Consider the following 21,698-nt stretch of genomic DNA (forward strand, 5'->3'; position numbering starts at 1 on the left):
AATAAACTCAAAATGATTTCGAGACCTAAATGTAAGACCGGACACTATAAAACTCTTAGAGGAAAACATAGGAAGAACACTCTTTGACATAAATCACAGCAAGATCTTTTTTCATCCACCTCCTAGAGTAATGAAAATAAAAACAAAAATAAACAAATGGGACCTAATGAAAGTTCAAAGCTTTTGCACAGCAAAGGAAACCATAAATGAGATGAAAAGACAACTCTCCGAATGGGAGAAAATATTCACAAACGGATCAACAGACAAAGGAATAATCTCCAAAATATATAAACAGCTCATGCAGCTCAATATTAAAAAAGCAACCCAATCCAAAAATGGGCAGAAGACCTAAATAGACATTTCTCCAAAGAAGACATACAGATGGCCAAGAAGCACATGAAAAGCTGCACAACATCACTAATTACTAGAGAAATGCAAATCAAAACTACAGTGAGGTATCACCTCACACCAGTTAGAATGGGCATCATCAGAAAATCCAGAAACAACAAATGCTGGAGAGGGTGTGGAGAAAAGGGAACACTCTTGCACTGTTGGCGGGAATGTAAATTGATACAGCCACTATGGAGAACAGTATAGAGGTTCCTTAAAAAACTAAAAATAGAATTACCATATGATCCAGCAATCCCACTACTGGGCATATACCCAGAGAAAACCATAATTCAAAAAGACACATGCACCCCAATGTTCACTGCAGCACTATTTACAATAGCCAAGTCATGGAAGCAACCTAAATGCCCATCGACAGACGAATGGATAAAGAAGTTGTGGTACATATATACAATGGAATATTACTCAGCCATAAAAAGGAACGAAATTGAGTCATTTGTTGAGATGTGGATGGATCTAGAGACTGTCATACAGAGTGAAGTAAGTCAGAAAGAGAAAAACAAATATCATATATTAATGCATGTATGTGGAACCTAGAAAAATGGTACAGATGAACCAGTTTGCAGGACAGATGTTGAGACACAGATGTAGAGAAGAAACGTATGGACACCAAGGGGGGAAAACTGCGGTGGGGTGGGGATGGTGGTGTGCTGAATTGGACGATTGGGATTGACATGTATACACTGATGTGTATAAAATTGATGACTAATAAGAACCTGCAGTGTAAAAAGCCAAACAAACAAACAAACAAAAAACAACTAATACTAAACTTTCTTTGGGTTATTTGTATGGAACTATGTTAATATAAATGATTCAGACATTACATGAAATTTCTAAAAATCTTATATGTTCTGGTATTATGTTATAAGTCATAATTCTAGTTATTACTTTAAAATGTATATCTCAGAAATAACTAAATTTCCTTGTCAATTGCATTATTATGAACTTTCATCAAATCTTTAACCGTGGTCACTTTAAGTCTTTTTTCTTTTACAGAGAGTTCGGGGTGCACTCTGATGCTTTCGTGAAAATGTTCCTATAAAAGGGTTTCATCTTCAAGGAATTCATGGAAAAGACTCTGACAAGTACAGGTTTCTGGTAACTGACTATACTGCTGAACTGAATGAATAAGCATTTTCAGAACTCTAATGGAAAACTGATGAATTCATAAAAGTGCTAACAAAAGATCAAGATAAAAAAAATTAATTACATGGAACTGAGTGAACTGATGAGGATGATTATAATTTTTGTGACTTTCTGTTTGAATAAAAAAAAGAAAAAAAAAGAAGCAATGACAAGGAAGGTAAAGGACTATATTTCAAATGTTATATAAAATAAATAAATATGCTGAATAGTTATGCTCTAAAAAAAAAAAAGGAATGTCTTTCAAAGAACAGACAGTTTTAATTGTATTACGTTAAATTTATCAATATGTTTATCTGTGGGCAATGCTTCTTTTTTTTTTTTTTAAAGATTTATTTATTTGATTGATTGATTGCTATGTTGGGTCTTCGTTTCTGTGCTAGGGCTTTCTCTAGATGCGGCAAGCGGGGACCACTCTTCATCGCAGTGCGCGGGCCTCTCACCATCGTGGCCTCTCCTGCTGCGGAGCACAGGCTCCAGACACGCAGGCTCAGCAGCTGTGGCTCACGGGCCCAGTTGCTCCGCGGCATGTGGGATCTTCCCAGACCAGGGCTCGAACCTGTGTCCCCTGCACCAGCAGGCAGATTCCCAACCACTGGGCCACCAGGGAAGCCCTGTGGGCAATGCTTTTACCTTTGAATCAAGTATTTGCCTAACCCAAGTCAGAAGGGTTTCTCCTATGTTTTCTTCTACAATTCATATAGTTTTAGGTTTAACAGTTTTTTTTATCCTATTTGACGATTTTTGTATTTGGTGAGAGGTATAGATCAAAGTTCATTTCCTTTGCATATAGAAATCCAACTGTTCAGGTATCATTTATTGAAAGATTATTCTTTCCTCACTGAATTGTCTTTGGACCTTTGTCAAAAATCAATTGACCACATAGGTATTAGTCTATTACTAGACTGTCAATTCTGTTCCTATAGTCTATATTTCTCTTTTGGCCCCATTACTACATTGTCTTTATAACTATAGCTTTATAATAAGTATTGTAAATCAGGGAGTATTAGTCCTCCATGTTTTTTCTTCTTTTTAAAGCTTGCTTTGGTTCTTCCAAGTCCTTTGAATCTCCATATGAATTTTTTAGGATCAATTTTTCAATTTCTGAAAAAAAGTCTGCTGAGATTTTAATTGGGATTGCATTGATTCTATAGATTAGTATGGGAGAACTGACATCTTAACAATATTGATTCTTCCTATCATTGAACATGATATGTCTCTACATTTAGGTGTTCTGTAATTTGTTAAAGCAATATTTTGCAGTTTTCAGTATACAGACCTTGTACAACTTTTGCCAAATTTTCCCTAAGTAATTCATATTTTTTGATGCTATTGTAGTTGCAATTTAGAAAAATTTAATTCTCTCTCATGAGTTGCTAGTGTCCAGAAATGCAATTAATTTTTGTGATTTGATCTGATATTCTGTAATTTCACTAAACTCACTTACTAGTTCTAGTAGCTTTCTTAAAGTTTCCACTCAATTATCTACATAGACAATCACATCATTTTTGAATAAGAACAGACTTTCTTCTTCCTTTCCAGTTTGGAAGGATTATTTATGTATTTATATTCCCTGATAGAACTGTCCAGAATTTTCGGTACAATATTGAATGAAAGTGGTGAGAGTGGACATCCTTGTGTTTGTTGTTGCTGATTTTAAAGGGAAACATTTAGTCTTTCACCACTAAGTATGTTAGCTGAAGGATTTTTATAGATGGTATTTATCAGGTTGAGGAAGGTCCCTCCTCTTTATACTTGGCTGAGAATTATTATCAGTAATGGATGTTGGATTTTGTCAAATTCTTTTTCTGTGTTTATGGAGAATAATCACATGATTTTTCATTTTAGATTTTCAGTATGATAAATTATATATTAATTTATAAATGTTAAACCAACCTTTCATTCCTTAAATAACCCTATTTGCTCATGATGTACAATCCTTATTATATATTGTTGGAATGAATTTGCTAATTTTCTAAAAATTACCAATTTTATCAATCTTTTCAATAAATTAGGTTTTGGTTTCTTTGGTTTTCTCCATTAATTTTGTTTTCTATTTCTTCGACTTCTGTTCTGATCTTTTAATTTCTTCTACATACTTTGGCTTAGTTAGCTTTTCTTTTTCTAATTTCTTAAAGTGGAAGCTGAGGTTACTGACTTGAGAATTTCTTCTTCTATAATACAGATTTTAAGTGCTATACATTTTCCCCTAATTACTGCTTTAGTGGCATCCAACTAAATTTCTGTCATATTGTGCTTTTATTTTCATTTAGTCTAAAATATTTTCTAATTCTATTTTGATTTCTTTTTTAATCCATGTCTTATTTAGAAGTGTGTTATTTATTATCAACCATTTTGGGATTTTCCAGATATGTTTCTCTTTATTGTTTTCTCATTTAATTCCACTGTGGTCAGAGAGCACATTCTTTATAACTTAATCCATTTAAAGCAATTGAGACTTATTTTATTGTCTATATAAATATATATATATATATATATATATATATAGTCTATCCTGGTAAATTTTCCATGTGTACTGAGTGTGCATTCTACTGTTGTTTGATGGAGTGCTTTAGTGGTGTCCACTAAGCTAAGTGTGTTGATAATGTTCAAATATTCTATATTGTTATTGATTTTCTGTCTATTCTATCATATATTGAGAGAAGAGTATTGAAATTTCCAACTATAATAGTGGATTTGTCTATTTCTTCTTGCAGTTCTATCAGTTTTTGCTTTATGTGTTTTGAACATCTCTTTTTAGGTGCACAAAGATTTGGGATTCTAATGTCTTCCTGATAGACCCCTTTATCATTATGAAATAATCTTCTCTGTCCCTGGTGATATTATTTGCCTCGAAATCCACTTTGTCTGATATTAGTATGGTTGTTCCAGCTTCCTTTTGAATAGTGTTAGCGTAGCATCTCTTTTGTATATTTATATTTAAATTGAATTTATTATAGGCAGCATTGAGTTGGGTCTTTTTGTTTTATCCAATCTGACAATCCCCTTTTAATTGAAATATCTGGACCTATTATATCTAATATGATTATTGGTATGGTTAGGTTTAAGTCTATTATCTCTTATTTCTTGTTCCTCCTGTTCTTTGTTCAGCTTCCCTCCTTTTTCTGCCCACTTTTGAATTGAGTATTTTTTTAGCAATTCCATTTCATCTCCTTTGTTGGATTATTAGCTATACCCCTTTGCTTTGTTATTTTACTAATTGTATTAAGATTTTTTGGGGCTTCCCTGGTGGCGCAGTGGTTGAGAATCTGCCTGCTAATGCAGGGGACACGGGTTCGAGCCCTGGTCTGGGAAGATCCCACATGCCGCGGAGCGACTGAGCCCGTGAGCCACAACTACTGAGCTTGCGCGTCTGGAGCCTGTGCTCCGCAACAAGAGAGGCCACGACAGTGAGAGGCCCGCGCACCGTGATGAAGAGTGGCCCCCACTTGCCGCAAATAGAGAAAGCCCTAGCACAGAAACGAAGACCCAACATAGCAATCAATCAATCAATCAATTAATCAATAAAATAAATCTTTAAAAAAAAAAAAAAAAGATTTTTTTGTATACATCTTTAACTTATCACTTTATGACATCAAGTGATTTTATACACCATATGTAATTTGAAGATAGTTTACTTCTGTTTTTACTTCTTAGTCTTCATACTATTTTTAAACTCATTTTACTTGTTATAAAACACACAATACATTGCAACTATTTTGTTTAAACAGTCACTTATCTTTTGAATAAAATTTAAATTATAGGAAAAAATTCATATTTTTTACCCATGTAGCTATTTTCACTGATGCTCTTCATTTCTTTAGATGTATATTTTCATCTGGCATCATTTTTCATCTGCCTGACAAATTTTAAATTTCTTGTAGTGTAGGTCTTCTCAAAATGAATTCTTTCATCTTTTGTATGTATGAACTATCTTTTATTGCTTTCATTTTTGAACATGTTCACTGAATATTAAACTCTAGGTTGTCAATCTTTCTTTCACATCTTTAAAAATATTGCTCTACTTTTTGAGTTTTTCCAATGAGAAATCTGCTGTCTTCCTTATTTTTGTTTGTCTGTACACAATATGCCTTTTTTCCTGTGGCTGCTTTGAAAATTTGTCCCTTTATGACTGGTTTAAAGCAATTTCATTATAAAGTGTGTTGGTGTAGTTTTCTTCACATTTTTTGTTCTTAAGTCTCATTTAGCTTCTTAGAATGTGGGTGTTTACTTTTCATAAAATTCTGAAAATTTTGGTCACTATTTCTTCAAATTTTTTTCTATGCTCCTTCTCTTTTCACTACTTCCGGGATCTAATTACATATATATAAGTTTGCTTAAAATTGTTCCACAGCTCACTGGTGTTCTTTGCATTCTCTTTTTTAAAATTATTTTTTGTTTTAAATTTTGCATAGTTTCTATTGCTATTTCTTCAATACCTTAAATTTTCATTTTAAACAATGCAGTTTTTATCTCAAGAAGTTTGAGTGGGTCTTTCTCATATCTTCAATATTTCTACCTAACTTTTTAGACATAAGTATTCCAGGTATAATAACTGCTATTTTGTCCTTATGTCTGCTAATTCTAAATCCTGTGTCAGTTTTAAGTCATTTTTGGTTGATTGATTATTCTCCTCAATATGGGTCATGTCTTCCTGCTTCATTGCATGTCTGCAAATCTTTGATTGAATGCCAAAACTTGTCAACTTTACTTGTTAAGAGGATGTTTTCTTATTCCTGTAAATATTCTTAAGCTTCTTTCATACATGCAGTTAAGTTACTTGGAAACAGATCCTTAGGGTCTTGCTTTTAGGAGTTGTTAGTTGGCTTCAGAAAAGCACCCAGCATAGAGCTAATTATCCCTCACTACTGAGACAAGGTTTTCCTGAGTACTCGACACAATGCCACATGAATTATGAGTTTTTCTAGTCTGGCTGAAGGGAACCAGTATTTTTCCTGGCCCTGTGTGAATGTTAAGCACTGTTCTCTTTAATTCTTTTGAATGGTTATTTCACAGTCTCTAGCAGTTTCCTCAAATGAAAAGACTGATCAGTACTCTGTGGAATACTCAGTAGGGACCATGTGAATGACTGTAGGTTATTTCTCTGTGCAGTTTTCTCCTTTATGGTGTTGTCCTATAAACTCTAGCCTTCTTGTTCTCTCTGGACCTCAGCTTCCACTTCCTCAGGACACATTCTGCCTTTGTTCCTCATCCCTGAACTGTGGCTTGGAAATTCTCTTGTGGCAGTAAGCTAGGACATCTACAGGGCTCACCTCATTTGTTTTCCATCTCTCAGGGATCACTTTCTTAGGTTGCCTGATGCCCAGCACCTTGACTGATATTTTTGTTGTTGTTATTGTTTCATATAGGACAGTAAATCTAGTACTTGTTACTCCATCTGACCTGAAGCTGACATCCCAGCTGATCTTAACAATGGAGATGAGTGATAGGAAGATTAAGAAACTCTATGCATTGTTCTTTTGTAGAAAATTCAGCTTATGGTAAAATATTGAATCAAAGTTTCTTTCTACATACACATACATATGTATATCTTTTTAATTTAAACTACATTCCCTGTACTCTGGAGAAGTATCGATTTTAATGAGTAAGAAATTCTATTCCAAATACTGTTCACAAAAAAAGAAAAAGAAAAAACAAACCTAGATACTGCATGAGTATCTGTCATTTAATAAGTAGTGATAACTTCACAGAAATGTGTACCTCAAATCCCATCTCTACAATCCTTTTATATTGGAGCTATTCTTAGATTTTCTGACCTCATCTTACTAAGGAAAAGTTTCAACCTTTCTCTGTCAAACAGTTTTTTTAGCTCAGAAGTACAGTATAACTAGTAGAACAGTGAGTCGGGTAAAATGATAAATGCTCTCATGAAATAATTTAATATGGTTGGTCTAGGAAATGTTACCTTCCCACATAATAGTTAATTTAGGAAGTGTTCATAAATGTGGGCAAGCAGGGATATCTGTAAGACTAATTATCTCAAGAAAGTTCTCAAAACAAGTTTTTTTTTTTTTTTTAGAAGTAATTTAGAACTTTTTTTTTTTTAATTTTATTTATTTGTTTATTTATTTATGGCTGTGTTGGGTCTTCGTTTCTGTGCGAGGACTCTCTCCAGCTGCGGCAAGCGGGGGCCACTCCTCATCGTGTTGCGCGGGCCTCTCACCATCGTGGCCTCTCTTGTTGCGGAGCACAGGCTCCAGATGCGCAAGTTCAGTAATTGTGGCTCACGGGCCTAGTTGCTCCGCGGCATGTGGGATCTTCCCAGACCAGGGCTCGAACCCGTGTCCCCTGCATTGGCAGGCAGATTCTCAACCACTGCGCCACCAGGGAAGCCCTCAAAACAAGTTTTGACATTGGTAAGTTTCTACCTAGATTGTTAATTTTATGTAAGAACAGAATCTTTGTTTAAAAAAAAATCCTTTAATACCAATATCAAGTAAATAACCTGTGTTTCACTGCATTATCTTTGAATACTGTGAGTCTTTTCAAGTTTTACAGGCATTATTACAACTGCTAATAAAAAGAAAAGAGCATAAAATAAAAGAAAATCTTGAAAAATAGAAGACATTTCTAGCAAAGATGGAAACATTTGAATGAAAATAGATGGAAGCAAATAGTGGAAGAATTAACAAACTGAAAAGCAATTTCCAAGTATTCACTGGCCTATGTTTCTCAGTGTTGTGTGAAATTTTTGTATTAGCTACTAAAATGAAATAACTAGTTAGAAAGACAAGTAGAATGAGTTGCTATTAAATTATTTTAAAAATCTAATAGTATAGGGAAAATAATCTTAAAAGGAGAAAAATAAATTCTTAAAATCTAGGCCATTTATCTGTGATTTTCCATATTTCCTAAAGTTCTGCACTTTAAACTTTGTGGTACATCACATAAAGACTGTCACTTTTTTTCACTGAAGATCAAGTTATCAGCAAAGTACAAGATGGTAATTAAAAATTTTTAGTTCGGGGACTTCCCTGGTGGCGCAGTGGTTGAGAGTCTGCCTGCCAATGCAGGGGACACGGGTTCGAGCCCTGGTCTGGGAGGATCCCACATGCCACGGAGCGACTGGGCCCGTGAGCCACAATTACTGAGCCTGCGCGTCTGGAGCCTGTGCTCCGCAACAAGAGAGGCTGCGATAGTGAGAGGCGCGCGCACCGCGATGAAGAGTGGCCCCCGCTTGCCGCAACTAGAGAAAGCCCTCGCACAGAAACGAAGACCCAACAGAGACATAAAACAACAACAACAAAAAATTTTTAGTTCGGTGACAGGCACACATTGTTCTTTTAATGAATCAGATTATCTCAACTTTGTAAGGATTAATTAGGTACTTGTAGCAGTTCCTTTAAATTTCTCAGAACACTATGCCACCAGATAACTAAGTGGCAGCTTTGTAAACTCAAAGAGTTAAGCTCAGAAAATCTATTACACTTAATTCCATTAGAAGAGTCAGAAAGTTTTGATTAACTATGATATTACTAAAATATTAGCATATATTTTTATTTAACATTAAGGTTTGTGTAAGCACTAAACACTGCTGGGGAAAAAAGGGGGGAAATGAATATTGCAATAATTTTTCTTTCAGAAAAAATTAAAATCATAGAAAAATAGTTTTTGAAACCTGCATGTATTTTCTCTCCAAAATCAACAAATATTAATATTTTATCTTAGTTAACATTATAAACATAAAAACAGTTATTTTCAAATAATTTTAGATTTATAGAAAAGTTGCAAAGACAGCACAAAGAATTCCCATATACCTTTACCCAGCTTCCTCTAATGCTAACATCTTGTATAAGGACATTTATCAATCCTAAGAAATTAACATTGGTATACTACTATTAACTGAACTGGATATTTTATTAATATTTCATCTTGCTTTATTCCAGAATCCATTCTATGACACCACTTTACTTTTAGTCATCATGTATCCTTCAGTTGCTGACAGTTTCCCAGTCTTTTCTTGTACCTCATGACCTGGACGATTTTTAAGAGTACTTGGTCAGGTATTTTGTAGAGCATCTTTCAATCTGGTTTTGACTGATATTTTCTCATAATTAGGAATTCTCAGTGGATCTTGGAAAAGACTCTCTCAGAGGTGAAGAATGCTTCTTATCAAATCATATCAAGGGGTACCTCATATCAACATGTCTTGTCACTTGTGGTGTTAACTTTGATTGCTTAGTTAAGATGGAGTCTGACAGGTTTCTCCACTATAAATTTCCTATTCTTCTGTTTTCCATATTCTATAATTTGGAAGCAAGTAACTAAATCCAGCTCACATTTCAGTGGAGGAGAATTAAGCCCCACTGCTTAGAGTAGGGAGGCTCTACATAAATTATTTGGAATTTTTCTGAAGGAAGATTTTTCCCTTCTCCCCCATTTACATATTTGTTCAATCAATTATATACATTTGGGTATACTCATTTTTACTTTGCTCTTTTGGGTTATAAATGCTACTACTACTAAGAGCCCAATACTACTCTTATTTATTTTATTGCTCAAATGATTCCTGCTTTGACCATTTGAGGACTCTTTCTGAGGACCACTTGAGGCTCCTGTGGTCCTTTTGACATGCCCCCATATTCTTTTTTTTAAAAAACATTATTTTACTTTCTTGCACTATAAAATGCTCCAGGCTTATCTTGAATTTCCCCTACCCACTCCTTGAATCAGTCATTTCTTCAAGGAGCCCTGGTTCTTTTTATTGGGGAATGGTGTTTAGAAACTAAGATCTGGGTGCTGGGTATGCTTGTTGTTACTGGGGTGTCACTGCTTCCCTATCCTCTCAGCAGACAGAGCTAAGAAATATATGTATTATACAAACCAATGTATACACATTCTTTGGTATTGATATTTCTGTGTGTGCGTGTGTGTGTGTGTACCTGAGTTCATATTCCTATCTCTGACTCTAGCACCACAGGGTCTATGCTATCTTTCCCCCATTGCTTATTTATAACCTCAATCTCTGACAGCCAGAAACCTGGCTTCCATTGTCTACAATTTATTTACTTATTTTTTTCAATTGTGGGACATGCAGAGTAGCCTAGCAGAATTGCAGAATTCCTAGCCCATACCCTTGTGAAAAATAAATTTACCAATTAGATTACAGTGTTTATGTATAGTTCTTTATTTACCCTTACAGTATATAGTCAAAACAGTGTTTTTCAAAGTTAATTTATGTCAGCTTCTTTTTTCTCTATAATTTAGTTTTAAAGAGAACTTCCTTGAAAAAACCCCCCCACAATTATACACTATATGGAATTTAGAAATGTAATGTTGCAAAGGTTCATTTTGAAGACGACTGTCATTAATTTTTACACAAGCAGTATCCTAAAGCATTTTAATCTATCATAATTATAACTCACCCACCCCAATATTATCAGAGCTCTTTGTCCTTTGGGTGGGGCAACTAGGAGAGTCCTTCTATTGGGCTGAAGGAAGAGTTGGGAAGGCTACCTACTGTAACTTTTATTAGATATAGTCATAATAGCTCAACTCTGCCTCCTCCTAAATTAATTGAGTTGCCTTGGGCCAGTACCCTTCCAGTGATGGTCTTGATATTATCATACTGTAATGTCATATCTTCCCAATGATATGCTTTATTACAATCTATACTATAGAAGATGAAACTGAGGTTTTGAGAGTGACTTGCCCAAGGTCATATGGCTCATAAATGACAGAGTTTGAGACTGGAATTCAAATATGTTCAAAGTCCAAAATATGAGAAATTATTATTCTCAGGTTAAAACTTTATGTCCTACAGCAGAATATGGTACGACTAGGTTTATGGTTAAAGCACCCAGATTATTTTGCTTTAGTAAATAGGCATTTTATAGTCTTTTGAGCCATCCTTTGCCTGTTTCTTTATTGTCAGTGGGCTCAACCTATTTAACTCCAAAGACATTTCTACCTAAAGAATATGTAACAGGGTAGTATCCTAGCCAACTTCCCCACCCTTTACAATTTGTCCTTCAATAACTTGGCATGGTCATCTTACAATGCAATTTGAACAGATCAGCATCTCTGACAAGGCCCTATGTGAATAATTTAGCTTTGACCTTGAACACGTAAAACATAAATTCTAATTATTTTTAAAATGTTCCAAGTCAGTATAATCCCTTTTTTAAAAAAATGAGAATTTGGGAGTATCTAGTATGTACTCATCAGGGTACTTGCAGATAACAAATTTTCTGAGAAGAGTTCTGGTTCTGTCTAGCACAAAGCTTATCAAACTACAAGTGATGAAGGAAAAGTTATTTCCCCCACAATCAGTCATGGATCATTAGTTTCATAAAATAAAATTAAAATCATTTTTTTAGAGAAATAAAAATTATAAAATGTCAAATACAAGCCCACATTTTTAATATTATATTTTTCAGATATAAAATTATTCAAATTGACACTGAAGTTTTTAAGCACTTTCTCTCAATTCCTGTATTTTTCTTTATGGATTGGTAACAAGCATTTGTTTACCAACATTGATCCAAGGAACACATTGGTTCCTGGTTAGAGAGTTTCTTTAGAAAACCTCAGTTCAGTGTTAGTGTCCACCAGAACCTACGTCAGGTTTCATTGACATAATAACACATTTCTTTTTTTCCTGAGGGTGTGCTAACCATCCTCAGGTCTTAACACCTTCTTACTTTTGTACTAATCTAGATTATTGCAAAGTTTGTATATGGAACACATCACTCTCCTTTGCTATTGTTTTGCCTTAGAAGAAATATAAATGCTAGCATTTATTGAATGATTATTATATGCTATGTTCTAAATACCTTATATGTATTGAGCCATTTAATCTTCTCAATATGAAAGCAGACACTATTATCATTCCCATTTTACAGAAATGGAAATTAAGGCACAAAGAGATTAACTTGCCATGGTCACACAGCAAGTGAGTGGCAGATAGATATCTAAACCCAGGCAGCCTAGTTCCAAGGTCTGTGTTCATTACAACAATAACATACTGCTACCCATAGGAAAAAACTATCTAGGAAAGGCCTTTGTAGTTAACCTAAAATTGTATTCCAAGTATATTATTCAAAATGTTACTCAATACCCATCATTTATAGATTTCTAACTAGGAAAAACAATTCAAACTTTATGGAATTATAAATACCTAATATCTTTCCTTCTTTGCTTTTGCTACTTCTAGGAACCTAAGAACTAAGGTCTGAGCTCAAATGTCATGGATTTTTTCTGTTCTGATTTGTTGTTTTTTGCTTTTGTCAAGTATTGTTTCATTTAACACAAGTATTTTTATTAGCTACCTCAAATCCCATTTTTGAATATGTGGTATATATATATAAGCCAATTAATGTTCTAAAGCAATCCCTCAGCCATGTGATTTGCTTCCCATCTGCAATCATTGAGAACTCATTTTAAAAAAACTGAATAGGTCTATCAGTATCCTAAGGCTGTCAAGACAAATTACCAGAAACTAGGTGAGTTAAAACAACAGAAATTTATTCTCTCACAGTTCTGGAGCCCAGAAGTCTGAAATCAAGGTGTTGGCAAGGTCATATTTCCTCTGAACGCTCCGGGAAGAATCTGTTCTTTGCCTTTTCCACCTTCTGGTGCCTGTTGGTATTCCCTGACTTGTGGCTGTATCACTCAAATCTCTGCCTTCACAGTCACATTGCCTTCTCTTCTCTGTGACTATCTCCTCTGCAGTTCTTCTCTTCTAAGGACACTCTCATTGGACTTAGGACCCATCCAGATTATCCAGGATGATCTCCTCAAGATCCTTAATCTAATTGTATCTGCAAAGACCTTCCCCAAATAAGGTAACATTCACAGGTTCTAAGGATTAGGACATGGGCATATCTTTTGGGGGACCACCATTCAAGCTACTATAATAGGTGATGGGGGTAGGAGGTAACTTCCTATAAGCATATTAGAAGAGGCTTTAACCCATGGGCTCTGTGACAAATTTTATATGATAAAAAAGCCCCTGCCCCGCTACCCCCATTTTCTGGCTCTCTGCTTGGTTCTGGACTGGCAAGGTTTGCCAGAGACCTGAGTTCCATTTAGGTAAAGTTGACAGATACATTGTTTTAAATTTTTTTCGTTTAATTTTTAAGTCTTTAAAAAAAACTTGCATTTATCCTTCATAGTCACCTTTCTGAAAGGCAGTATAAAATAGTTCTCCTAGACTGTAGAAGGCAGTGTGTTATTATTATTAACTATTATTCTGAAGAATCGCTGCCATCTTTTCAGAGTGACTCCATTACGATAAGCTCAGCTACCTGATTCTTTCTTACAAGATCTTGCACCTGAAAGTTTGCAAAACTTTCAAATAAGAAACAATTGAGAAGTACTGAAAATTTCAGATATAAAATAATCACTAGAGATAACATAAAGGCATAAAGGATGCCTGTACTTTGAGTGAAATAAAAATTACTGTTTTGCTTGGGTAGGTCTGAGATAAAGGGAAATTGCTTAAATTCTTATGGAGAGGACCAGATGCTCAGAGGATTTGTCACAAAAATTAGAGCCTTTCACCTTTATGTCACTGGTTCTCATACAACTTAGGACAAAAGTAATTGGAAATGATTATCACCTAAAAACAATTAAATACCATCTCTGGAAAAGTTGTTTGCCTCACTCTGGTTTCCAGGTGGTAACAATCACCATCACATTGAACACTCACCACTTGGCCATCTAAGTAGAGAGGTGAGAGGGTGAATGAGTCTGAAGACAGAATGAACTTCTCTTCCTCCAGGGTCCCCGAGAGGCTTGGCAGGTGGTAGAGGGGACGTTTGGCTGAGCATTGCCTCTGTTGAATTTAATCCAGAAATAAGTGGATGTCAGTTTAGAGACTGGGATACCAATACTTGCCAGCCATTAGATCCACCTTTTCAATGGAGAGTCTTAGTTACAGTCTTATGCAAGATAAACTGTTAAACTACCTTTATGAGGTGTAATTTACACACCATAAAATTCACCTGTTTTAAATGTATAATTCAGTGACATTTTTGTAAATTTATAGAATTGTGTAACCATTGCCTTATCAAGTTTTAGAATATTTCAATGGAGAAATTTCAAGGAATATATATCTAATTAAATTCCATTACTTCAAAGAAGATAACACTTTTAGTACTGAGGGGCAGAGGGAGAAAGAGCAAGGGGAAGGAAGATAAATAATAGGATTTTAAAACTTCATTAAATTTTAAAATATGGTATTAATACAACTGTATACTATTTGAGCTGTCATTGTTTAAATTTTCATGTATGAATTGTCTAATATTGTGAATATCTTAATGGATTATATCAAAGCTCTTTACGTGATCATAATGCTTTACTATAATGCCTTGAAAATAGTAGGCATTCAAATATTTAATTTGTAAAATAAATAAAAACTACCCATCCTCATGTTTCTTCCATGTTTAAGTATGCCATATCCAGAATCAATGAATAAGTTAAATATTAATATGGAGAAATTGGAATGTGTGTTATGGATATAGGGATGGAAAAGCCACACTTTCCTCCTAAAGTAAGTATATTATCTATTAATAATAATAGTAATAATTATAGCTAACACATATAGTGCTTACTATATGACAGACACTATCCTAAGAACTCATTAAATAATTAACTATTCTTATTTAATCCTCACTCTACTTTGCAATTAAGAAAATGAAGGTATAGGGGATGGACCTAGAGAGGAGGGAAGTCAGATAGAGTAAGACAAAAATCATATGATATCACTCATATGTGGAATCTAATTTTAAAAAATGATACAAATGAACTTATTTACAAAACAGAAACAGACTTAACAGATAGATATCGAAAGCAAACTTACGGTTACCAAAGGGGAAATGTGGAGCGGTGAGGGATAAATCGGGAGCTTGGGATGACCACACACACACTACTATATATAAGATAGATAACCAAGAAGGACCTACTGTATAGCAGAGGGAACTCTACTCAATATTCTGTTATAATCTATACGAAAAAAGAATCTAAAAAAGAATGAATATATGTATGTGTATAACTGGATCACTTTGCTGTACACCTGAAACTAACACAACATTGTAAATCAACTATACTCCAATAAAATTTAGAAAAAAAGAGAAAATGAAGGCATAGAGAGGCAAAGTAATTTGCCAAGTTTCACGCCGGGGAGCTCTGATGAGAACTCAGGCAGTCTGGATAAATCCAGTCACTGCTCTTATCTAACCACAAACAACTTTCTTTTTGTCAACCACTTTTCTTATCCTTGCTAAATCAGTATCGAGCACTAACAAAGATCTTTTAATTCCCTTATTGTTTTAACCACCCTTACTAAGTGAATTCCATGGCTAAGTATTATGTGACATGGTCACCAGCACAAGTTTCTCAGCCCTACTGATCTTCTACTATTCTCACCCTGTAAATCTCCAACTCTAGCTTCATTCAAATACTTATTTTTTTGAGCTCACACACCCAGCTTACCAAGCAATGAACAAAAACTAATGGTTGGGCCATGTGGCACTATTTCAGGTATCTGATATCCAGCCTCTGCTGTGCTCTCATCATTATTCAGGAATCCTCTTGTCCTCGACTTGTTTTCTTTCTCATATCTCACAGTGGCTAAACATCTTTATTAGCTCAAATTCTGTCACAACTTTCTACCCTTTTCTTTCTCAATAGATGAGAAAAAAATGATCAGCAGTTCCAAATCTTCAGAGATTAAATAGGAAAACTGAAAACTGCCCATTGGGTTTAACAGCTAGGTGATTTTGGGTGTTTTGGAAAGAGGAGTTTCAATACAGTAGAAACATAAGTGAGCCCACAGTGTGTTAAACAGTAAATGGGATAGTCTCTCAAGCACTTGGCAATGAAGAAAGAGGAGTGTTATGGTCAAGGGAGAGGAAGAGAACTGAGGGCAGGACTGCCACTCACCTTTGTGATTTAGGAAGAAGTGCCTCCTGTTGGTGGGCACACTCCTAAGGTTTCATAGCTTGAGGAGGGAGAGGCACCTTCATGCAAAGGAAATGGTTCTTCTTCCTCAGGGCAAATGCCTTCATTTGCCCTCTTGGTTGGGCATACCTTATGCAGTGTATGGCCTGTAAAATTGTGATTGCCTTGCATGAGGAAGGGTTTTTGTTTCTACAGTTATGGAGTTTTGTTTGTTTTTTGGTATTCCCCAGAACCAGTCTGGATTTAGGAATGGGGAAGGCAAATTCAACAACTCTAGGTTGAGGTTTTGCCATATAAGTATGGTAAGGAGACGAGATAGTTAATAACACGGGCAAGCTTCATGGGTAGTGGAATCTAGGATGGGTAGCAAAGGAAAATGTGGCAGACATGATTACCCATCCTGCTTTTCCATGTCAGTTGAATCACCATTTTATCGAGATGTTGGGCAGCAATGCAGTAAGGGAAGGTGGACCCAATTCAAGCAGTGAATCACAATTAATTTAAACCAAGCATGGTAGTCATATTCCTCTATGTCAGTGGTGCAGGGGTGGGTATGTGACCTAGCTCTAGCCAAAGAGCTATGAAGGAGTTTTCCCTTAGGCAAAGATGGACGGTATAAACATTTTTCTTTCCTTTAAATGTGGCCTTATGAAGAAGTGCCACTTAGAGCTGTGGCAGCCATTTTATAACAATGAGGAGACAAAATTGAGGTCAAAGCCTACACAATGAGGAAATGAAAGAACCAAGGAACCTGGGTTATCAATGACATTATTAAAGATAAAAGGGTTATTATCACTCTCTTCTTTCTGGAATTTCTCCTTTGTCTTCTCAGAAACCACATTCTCCTTTATCATCACTGCTGGTTTTTATTTAAAGTTACTTACTTTCTACTTCTCTCTCTAGAGTTTGGTCACAGATCTCTGTTTTTCTTTTTTTTTCTCCTAGTAATTTTCAACAGGAGATATATGTTAGTTTTAAAGAGTATATTTCATATTATTTATACTTTAAAAGTTCTTTTTTGGTATTTTAAAAACACCTTTACTGAGCTATAATCCACATACCATGCACCTACTGAAAGTGTACAATTCCAATAGTTTTGAGTCTAGCCACAGAGCTGTGCGACCATGACCACAATCAATTCTAGAAAATTATCATCACCCTTAAAAGAAACCCTCTCCCCATTAGCAGTCATTCTCTATTTCCTTCAGCCCTGGGAAACCAACACTCTACTTTCTGTCTCTACAGATTTACCTATTCTGTGAGCTTTATGACAACTGGGACTTGTATTATTCATCACTAATCCCCAGTACCTAGGAAACTGGCTGGCACATGGGATTTCAATAAATACTTTTTCAATAGTGAACAAGGTAAAATGGGTCCCTGCTCTCTTGGAGTTTACATTCTAAAGTGGGAGATCAATAAATAAAAGAGAAAAAGATACACACATTTTGTTAACTGTTGCATAGGAGAGAAGATATTGAGATATTTAGATAGTGGAATTAGAGGCTTCTCAGAGATGAGTTGACATTTATGGTGAGAACTCAATGAATGCTGGGAAGGAAACAGCTATGGGAAGTGAATTCTCAATAGAGAGAAGGGCAAGTAAAGTCTCAGAGGCTACAAAGTGCTCAGTGAGTTTCAGGGAAGTCAGTGTGACTACAGCATAGTAAAGCCAGAGACTGATAAGCAGTGGAAAGGTAGGCAGGGACCAGATTATGGAAGCCTTGTAAGGGAAGAGTAGGGAGTTTATTTTTAACTCCAGGTGAACCAAGCATGTCATTTAGGTTGTATGATTTATTCCTTGCATAGAGCCTTACTATTCAAACTGTGCTTCCAACCTGCAGAGGCAGCATCACCTCTGAGCTTGTTAAAATTACAGAGTATGAGGCACCACTCAGAACTGAAAGTCTGTTCTTTTAACAGGATCCCTAGGTGATTCATATGCACATTAAAGCTCGAGAAACACTAGAGAATGGATTGGAGGTGAGAAAGAGAAAGGGGAAACCCTTAGATATGTTAGTCCAAATGAGAGAGGAAGGCTGCCTGCGTTAAGAGTGACAGCAGAAAGGATGAGAAGACTGACTTAGGGTAAGTCTTGGAGACACTTGGTTTAGGACTCTTAACCAGCTAAACACAGATTTCAATAGGCAGGATTTATGAGACAAGTTTCGGATTGGGATACAGGTCTGTGGGTCTATTGGGTATCCTGCTTCTGAGTTTCAAGTGTTGTTTTATAATTTACAAATGTTTGCATGTTGTCATCTTTATGGGATTAATAAGACATGCCTTTCTGAAGGTTTTCCAAGTCCTCCACTCTTTCACTTTGAGGCCCTCTGTTACTAGATATCTTTCATCAAGTCCTTATTAACCCCTTCACAAAAAATGTTTTGAACATTTTAAAATTCAAGGTTCGTGGCTGATCAACACGTCCTTCTCCATAGCCACTTGGATTGTCCACACCTCGAACTTAACTGGGACAGATATACTCCAAGCCTCTCCAGTTTCTAAGTACAAAGTAGCTTGGAAACTCCTGGGTTGGTCGGTCCAACTGTCTCGGTGCACAATTCTGTACTCTTAGAAAAGGATCTGTGAGCTAGAAACCCGTCAGTTAATGGGAATGAAAGAATATAAGTAAGTTCCAAGTGGGGTAGACTACCTAGCGACCCCCATTCTTAGGCCAAGATGAAGCGATTTCTTGCCTTATCACTTCGTTAGTAAGTGGCACAGCTGAATTCTAATGCTCTTCCCTGTACCGTTTGTCTCATTAAGAATAGTTTAATTGTTGAAAAGTTTGTTTACAGCAATTATTTTAAAAGGCAAAGGGCCTTTTTCTTTCTTTATTTCTTTTTGAGGTTATGGGGAATGGTAAAAGTTTTCATAATTCCAATTCTCAGTCCTTGGTAACCCAGAGAATAATACCAGAACACCAGAGTATCTCTGGGACGATTACAGGATTCTCTCAGAACTTAGAGAAGAAAAGTCCCTTCCAAGAAAACCATATATCCATTTGAAAGGCATGCCGCCAGTGAGACTTGTTCAAAGAAAGGAAAGCTGGGGGGGGGGGGGGTGTGTGGCACGGCGGTTCTCCGCAGCCAAGAATGGGTCAGAGTAAGAAAGGTCAAGGCTGAGCGAGGTCCGCTTGGGACCGCCTCCTGCGGTGGCCTGGGCACAGGGGCAGAGACGCGGCGGGAGGAAGGGGCAGGTCTCCGCGGCCTCCCGCGCGAGCCGCGTGAGTAGGCGGAGAGGCCTGGGCGCCTCCTCCCCTCTTGGGACGTGCGTCCGGGGATCACTCCGGGTCCTGCTCCTCCCTGCCGGCGGGGGGGAGAAGGGGGACAGGCGGCCGTCCTCTCCGCTATAAAGGGAACTGGGCCTCCGCGGCTTGCCTCAGCTCGCCTGGGCGTCCTCCCGGCTAGAGCTCCCGCTCCCGCTCCACTCGACCCTCTCGGGCCTCGGCTACTCGGGCTGCGGCGGAAGATGGCGGCTTCGGCGGGTCACCCGGCTCGGGAGGCTCGGTCCGAATGCTCTGAGGAGGCGCCGGCCGCTGCCTTAGCGGACATGCCCGAACTAGCCCGACTTCTAGAGGCAGACCCGTACCTGAAGCCCTTCGCTCCGGAATTCCAGCGCAGGTACAGCCCCACCTTGGTGCTGTCCCCCGACTCCCCCCCGCCCCCCCCCCCCACTGCCCCCCCTCACCCACTCCACAGAACCCAGCAGCCCGCCTTGCAGCCGCGAGCTTGCGGCTAGGGCCGCCCGTTGGCTCTCGTACGTGCGGGCCCCGCCCCTCGCCGGCTCCACCCCCGCCGGCCCCGCCCCCCACCTTGGTGGGTAGCAACTTCCGGGCTTGGGCGACGAGTTGAGTCCGGTAATTGGGTTCAATGGCTTCCGGAGTTGCGGGTTGACAACTCTTGCCGCCGGACTAGAGGCAGAAGCGCTGAATAAACTTTCCTCATACCTCTCCCCTCCCTTCGAATCGCCAGTTTTGCGCCATTGGGTGTGTGCTTTGGCTGCCAGCACCCGTTTCCTCAGGTGCTGATGCGGAGTTAGGCAACTGCACTGCAGGTTTTCTGACCCTTCCGTGGACTAGAGTGGTCCTGTGAATTAGCGTGTGCATAACACCCGGCCTGTGTAATTGCGCTTTTAAAACCTTCTCGCTTATTTTATAGCAAATATTGTGATTTTATATAGGATTCTTTCAGGCAGCTTTTTTTTCCTTGTTAATATTCCCCCTCTCAGAGAAGATTAAGCTTATCTTGGTCCTTGTTTTTTACCCCTTGGGCCATCATTGACGAGTACTAACCCGTGTTTGGGATTGCCATCCTGAAGCTGGAGAAAGGCGAGGAAAGCCAGACTTCTAGAGGCCCATTTAGTATGCTTTACTTTTAGCTCGTCTCCTATCATGCTGAAGTTGCTAGGATAATAGTTCCAGTAGTCAGCTGAACTTAAAAGGTATAATTTTTAAGACTAAAATAGTTGTTATGCTAGTTATAGTAGTTATATTTGTGAGATAAGCACATTGCGATTTAATGGTTTCTGCCCTTTTAGCAGAGCCACTTGAAAATTACCATGGCAACAGAATACCTAGTCACAGTTTCAAGTAATAGAAAACTTCTAGTAGTTACTTGGCAAGAAGCAGCATTAGGGGTAATGAAACACGGTTGATTTGGAGTTTGGGAAAATAAAAGTCTTAGGTTCATGACCTGGCATTGTCACTTATTACCTGTACTCAATTCAGCAACTGTTTATTAAGGGTCCTTTAGGAACAAAGAGTAAGGGACACAAAGTTGAATACAACACTTCATTCCAGAGCTTGTATATCCTAATGCATGGGCCCTCCTCAAAGGAGTCACCTTGAGCTGTTGCTAAGTTAATCAGATGTTGGGCCTTTATATAAGCCATTTGGGGAGCAGCCTTGTGAAATTGCCTTCAGTGTTTACAATATGTGCTTTCAAAGAAATTTAGTGTATGATCTTCATTGTTCAGGATTGGATTTGGTTTAGAAATAGTAAAAAAATTTAGAGCAAAAGATGGTGGTCCGACTTTTTTGATGACACTAATTTACTTGGTTGCTTTGTAAAATGACACGTAAGACATTTCTAAAAGCAGAGTTGTGGAAATGTTTTGTCTCCGTTTCTCCCCTCTCTGTTTTAAAAAAATGATTACAAGTAGACAGACCTCCCTTGTTAAGTGTTTCTTTCATGTAATTCACTTCAGCTCCATTGGGA

The 21,698-nt window shown here is 37.3% G+C and overlaps 1 protein-coding gene across 1 annotated transcript in view; it reads left to right on the top strand.

The window, feature by feature from the left end:
* The first annotated feature begins 19,722 nt into the window (after nt 1-19,722).
* Nucleotides 19,723-21,698, top strand: part of GBE1 (1,4-alpha-glucan branching enzyme 1) — a 291,409-nt gene continuing 289,433 nt past the window's right edge. Inside the window, exon 1 of the mRNA XM_068546910.1 lies at nt 19,723-20,102. Within this exon, the coding sequence (XP_068403011.1) occupies nt 19,951-20,102 (152 nt within the window). The 5' untranslated portion in view covers nt 19,723-19,950. The remainder of the gene's footprint in view (nt 20,103-21,698) is intronic.

Source organism: Eschrichtius robustus, chromosome 6, assembly GCF_028021215.1.
Source record: "Eschrichtius robustus isolate mEscRob2 chromosome 6, mEscRob2.pri, whole genome shotgun sequence".
Taxonomy (NCBI): domain Eukaryota; kingdom Metazoa; phylum Chordata; class Mammalia; order Artiodactyla; family Eschrichtiidae; genus Eschrichtius; species Eschrichtius robustus.